This window comes from Zootoca vivipara, chromosome 1 (genome assembly GCF_963506605.1).
Source record: "Zootoca vivipara chromosome 1, rZooViv1.1, whole genome shotgun sequence".
Classification (NCBI taxonomy): Eukaryota; Metazoa; Chordata; class Lepidosauria; order Squamata; family Lacertidae; genus Zootoca; species Zootoca vivipara.
The window spans coordinates 67,250,776-67,256,775 of record NC_083276.1 but is presented as its reverse complement, the minus strand read 5'-3'; the positions used below and the strand labels follow the sequence as shown (position 1 = coordinate 67,256,775).

The 6,000-nt window shown below is 42.4% G+C and overlaps 1 protein-coding gene across 1 annotated transcript in view; it reads right to left on the bottom strand.

Moving 5' to 3' along the window:
- Positions 1-5,239: 5,239 nt before the first annotated feature.
- Positions 5,240-6,000, bottom strand: part of GALNT18 (polypeptide N-acetylgalactosaminyltransferase 18) — a 269,161-nt gene continuing 268,400 nt past the window's right edge. The window contains exon 11 of the mRNA XM_035119072.2: positions 5,240-5,705. Within this exon, the coding sequence (XP_034974963.2) occupies positions 5,559-5,705 (147 nt within the window). The 3' untranslated portion in view covers positions 5,240-5,558. The remainder of the gene's footprint in view (positions 5,706-6,000) is intronic.

Below are 6,000 nucleotides of genomic sequence, written 5' to 3'. Positions count from 1 at the left end.
TAATGATTTAATTAGGGTGCCAAGCAGAACTAAATGGAAAGCCTTACTTGAGTCTAGACATCTCCGTGCCTCTGTGGCAGTCTTCTTCTCTGTTAAAGCTATTCTGTAATGAAGAATGCAGTGGTCCACTTCTCTTTCTCCAGTTTTGAAAAGAAAACTGGCACCCCGTGTCCCTGTTCCTTTGTCTGGTCCTGCTACTTCTTCACACACTTTTTGCTTATTTAAATGACAGTCAAAGTATGGTATCACAGTCAGCACTGGAACTACTTGGGACTAGAGCATAGAAACCATATATATGTGTCTGAATATGGTCTGGCTACTACATTTTGGAATTGGAGTAGAGCTCTACAAATATGTCAGTGTTACCCAGACTTGTGGAGCAGGCTGCTTAGTCAGTCAAATTTAGAAGGTAGTATCCTATCACACACCCAGGGGCGTAGCAAGGGGGGCGGTGGGGGGTGGGGCACCCCAGGTTCCAGCCTGGGGGGTGACAGTCGGTGTGCCCCTCCCCACCCCTCGCCTCCCCCCGTGCATGCCGTATGGACATATGCAGTCCGTATGGGCTGCCGCTGGCGTGCGGCGGGCTGCCACTCTCTCGCAGCACCCCTTTATGGGCCACTGTGCGTGAGTGGCACCCCGCATGGACTGCATATGTGCAGCATTCTGTGCATGTGCACTCCATACGGGGTGGTGCACATGTGCCGTCCCTACGGGCTGCTGCTGGCGTGTGGCGGCCTTATGGCCTGGGCTGCCGCTCTCGTGCGGCACCCCTTTATGGGCCACTGTGCACGAGTGCCAACAGCACCCCACACAAACTGCGCATGCACAGCATCCTGCGCGTGCGTGCTCCATACGGGGTGGTGCACATGCGCAGTCCCTCTGGGCTGCTGCTGACGTGTGGCGGCCTTGTGGCCTGGGCTGCCACCCGAGTGGCACCCCTTTACAGGCCGCTGTGTGTGAGCGGCACCCTGCATGGACTGTGCATGCACAGCATCCTGTGGGTGCACACTCCATACGTACAGACTGCACATGTGCATAGCTGCGGGATGCTGTGTGTGCGCAGTCTGCATGGGGTGCCGCACAGATGCCGCCCCCGGTACCAGCTGAGCTAGGAACGCCCCTGCACACACCCTCTCCAGTTGAATATGGTGCTATTCAGATGAAAGTCACAAACAATAGTGAAGAATGCAATTTTGCAACTTGACGTTTTAGATGCTTTATCAGAATTTAGATCCTTCTGTGTGTAATCTAAATTCAAATAAAACTGCTGCTGCTCACATCTTCGAATGAAAATGCAATTTTGGCAATAAACAAAATTGCAGTTCTTTGCTGTGTTGTTGCATATTGAGTTTGAAAACATTACATCTCTTTAGACTTAGAAAACAAGCATAAAGATATTTTACAGCAATTAAAGGCAACAAATTATTTCCTTTTGCAATGCTCAAAGAAATGACTTTGTAGCTTCCTGCTCCCCATCTATAACTATGCAGTAAAAAAAGGTCCCCATCTGTGCAAGTTGGTATTCTAATCCTACTATGTATTGTATTGAATTGCAGCCTCATTGAGAAGTGATAAATGACTTGGCTCGGGACACTTCAGGGGCCAGCTTCTCCCATCCTAGCCTCCCCACTCCCTGAGCTGCTGAAGAGCACCTTCCTTGTGTTCTGACAGCAGCCGAGGCATTGCTACTTGGGATGCAGAAGAGGACTGGTCTTCTCCATGGCCATTTTCACCCCCTCTCTCCTTACTTTCCATAATCTGGCTGACCCTGCTTTTAAAAATTATTCCAGCTGATATTTGACCTCCCAGGACAAGGATTCTTGTGTGACCTCCTTTCTGTTTTGTTTCTTCGATTGGTTTCACCCACTGACCGGTTTTACCTGTTTATTTTTGATGCTGTTGGATGAAGAAACTAACCTACTATCTGAAGGTAAGAGTTGCATCTATTGCTCCATCCAGGCCCCGTGCCTACCTCTGGCATGTGTCCTCCAGAAGTTATCCCTGAGGGAATGTATTTATTTATTAACATTTTTGTATACTGCCCTTCACCAGCAGGCATGAGCAGTAGTTTACATCTATAAAACAAATGCAATACTGTACATCAAAAATCCTGCCCCTGCCCCCCACAGATTGCATATTCCCAAGGGGAATACAGCCCATGGTTTGAAGATGGTTCCTCACACATCTAGGAGATTCATGTAGCATATTGTAGGGCAGAGATGGACAACCTTTAGTCCTCCTGATGGAATTCAAATGATGTCAGCCCCTTCCTTATGCTATCCTAGTTAGAATAAGATAAACAGAAGTTATTTCTCACATCATCATTATCATGCTGATAATGATAAATGATCTAGGTATAAATGATCATGATATAGGTCCAGCCCTCATGACCAACTGGCACAGTTGCTTGAAATTGCTGTGCCTGGTGAGCTAGTTGTTTGCAGGTATATCTTGACCAGGACAGGTCTTGTAGCAAGCCATTGCTAGCCTACTCAGGGGTGCCTGCATGCAACGTGTCTACAATAAGCCAAAACAAATGGCAATTTGAAGCATCACATAGTTTATGTAAACTGGCCCTTGTCAAAGAGTCATTAAGAACATTGATACTGAGAACGTTGTAAAATAGGGGGAAACTTGGTATTATTATTATTTTACAAGCTCCAGGAGATTATGGGCTGTATGCATTGGCTGCACAGGTTGCAAAGTAAGGCAACTGATCTTTTCCTTTCCAATCTCCTGCTCTGTAGACCCTGCAACTCCACAAAGCCTCTTCAGAGGGCTGGGTGGTCCTTCTGAACAGTGTAGTCAGTGTTGTAAAGGTCTGCAACGAGAGAGGGGGAAGTGCCTGAAATTGGGTGGCAGAATCTCACAACAGCAGTGCTCCGCTTGGGCACAGTTCCTTCACCCAGTTTCAGGTGTTAACCTCCTTCTGTTACAGTCCTATACATCGTAGTCCCACATTGTTGAGGTCACCTAACCCTCTGGAGATGGTTTTGAGGGCTGCAGAGGTAGCTGCCTTCTAGTGTCATGATCATTAGATGCAACACCTGTCTAATGGAATTCCTTTAAGAAATATGTGCATAATTTAAAATGAGTCAGTGCTATCATAAAAAAGCAAGATTAGTTGCATACAAATAAAAACAAAAGGAGACGCCTACCAATGTGTAGAGAATACTTACAATAGCTACTCAACAAAACCTCCCCTCCCTGTAGATTTTTGTTCCACATCTGCTGTTCAGTCCCAAATGTGTTAGGAGAGTATAAAGAATAATTCATACCTCTTTGGAGAAAAGAACAGGTGAAGTAAAGTTCACACTTTTGCTAGAGACCTTTTTGTGAGGCCCAATTAAATGGAAGCCATTTATCTTTCTCTCTTTTAAATAGTGACAATGGAGGAAGGTCTTTTGTTGTATGGCAGAAACAGAAAAGCTACTGGCATTACTTGAGAGGTAGGGTTGATTAATATATTTCTTCATCTTGTCCTTCTCATCTCTATGGGCTCTAGTGCCATTTTATTTTGTTTGGCTCCATTACCTTTAACAAAATGTATCAAATACTACCATGCTGTATATATGCTTTTGTCTGCTAACAAAGAGATGGTTTCATCTTCCTTACTATCAAAAACATATTTACTAGCTGAGCCCCCACTGCGAAATACGAGAGAAAAGAGGACATAAGGCTTAATTTCTCCAGCATTTTTGCATTATTTAAATGTGTCCCCAGACAAAGAGAAAACAGAATCCTGCAGCATTTTTCATTATTAGTTTTAAGTGTATTAGGATCTGACTGTTGGCTGACTTTGCCTCCACTTTTAGCACTTTAAACACTTGATATCTTGATCGTCCCCTAAGCAGAGGAAAAACTGGCAGAGCAAAGATATTATATGCCACAGGTGGCAACTTAGCTTTAAATTTAGCATTTGACTCATAGTTGAGTTTGAAAGTGAATTACAGAATAATAAACCTCCAGTCAATACTTCATTTGCCCAGAGTACATATAAGCTGTGATAAACAGGGTTTTTCGAACCTGCGTCATTAATGCTAATGAATCTCTTATCACCTTAGTGGTGATGTACCATTTTGCACTGAGAGCAGCCTATTTTCTCAACCTATCCCAGAAGAGTTAAGGCTTCATATATTAGCTTTTCAATTATAGTAAGAACTTGTGATTGAAATCTCTATCTGTATTTTGTGACTGCTTTAACAGGGGGTGGCATTATCTGTTATAAAGTAGAGTAATGAATAAAGCAGTTAAGTCTGCCAGTGTGGGACTATCTAACTTTGGGAGCTTCCAGAGGGGCTGTATATTGAGCATGCATTCTGATATGTTTGCGTAAAGCCTGTGCTAGAGTTGCTTGTCTATTAAGCATTCATGCTAATATATATATTCATGCAGAGATTATAAGACATTAGAGGTAACTAGTGGAGGTTCTGTCCTTTCCAGTACAAAGCCATTCACTTCTCTTGTAGGACTTTTTGCAGTTAGAAAAGTGATGTGATAATAGTAATAAAATGTAGATAATAACCACCAAATGTTGGCAAATAAACAGCCCATCTGCCCAAGTACCCAATATAAATTAGTAATAGTTTGGGTTTGAGGTATCACAGGGGTGGCTAACCCTTTTCAGGCCAAGGTCAGCTCCCTGGGTAGGTGGCTGAAGTGAGAAAGTAGGTATTTTTTATGAATAAAAATATATATGGAGATATAGTATAGTGTTACCTCTACCCTTTTGCATCACATTTTATAAAGGAATAGTAAGGGGGGTATTGTGGGGTCACAGAAAACCCTTTGGCATCTCAGTGGGGGCCCCCGGAGGATAGATAAGTCAATATTATTATTTTTTAAAGAAAGCTAAAAAGGGGGGTCTGTGGTGTTCATCAGTAAATATATAGAATATAAGTGTTTTAAATACTCCCTGGGAAAATGAATCTCTAAGGTGCTACCACAGTGCAAATAAATAAAAAAAGAATGAAGAAAGGCAAATGACATGTAGCAATTCTAAAACGTTATGTGTATTTTTTAAATATACACAAATGCTGTGATACTATTTATGGTTGAAATGCCAACAGTTTTTATTTTTATGCAAGAGAATGTCTCTGTAAATGAATGTGTGGCACAGATGTAGGGAATGTTCCTTGCAAAGGCGTAAGAAAAAAGCAGATTACAAATCTATTCAGCACTTGGGTTGTCTCAAATCTGTTCCGCAACAAACTCATCAAACAAAGACAGTATTAGGCTGTGTTTTTAATCAATAAAATTTTATTGTCCGAGTTATAAATATTCTCCATTTGTTCCCTATTTACAGTTGCAAAATATTTTAAGATATTCTACCATTACCTGTCATTCAGCATCTCTCTATAAATGCCATGAAAATGTCATTATGAAATAAAAATCTCTTTTCTCAGCCCACAAATCCAACACCCAGCCACTCATACACGCACACACAAAGGTTAAAAGAGGAAGAAAAAAAATACAGTACAGCAGGCAACATTGCAAACGGTTGCTACACAGTAGCAAGAGAATTGTGTAGAAGGATTGTTGTTATTTTTCCTGAAAGTCTATAATGGCAAGCTTTTCAGGATGTTTGTGATAGACCAGCGCTGGCCGGAACATTTCTGTAAAACTAGCTGAAATCCAAATTCATTATCACTGTTTTCCTGCAGCTCCAGACAACGTTTGGATTTTCTGTTCTGGATTGGACCTCCCTTTAAAAATGAAGAAAGAAAAACACATTTAATCAAAAGTCACCTATCACCACTTCCGTCTCATGATCATTTGGATTTAATAGTCATTCAGCAGTCAGCCATAAGTGAGTATCCATGTGGGAAACTGTCAGATTGAAACCAAGGTTCAATTCACTGCTCAACCATGAAGATCTAGCATGGGGTCTCAAGAGTATCCTGAGTGCTTCCAGCGAGGAGTATTTTTTAGCATTGCCCACCCATTGTTCTCTCCCCTACATAACCTTCCATGTTTCAGCAGGCACTATTCACCACTGGA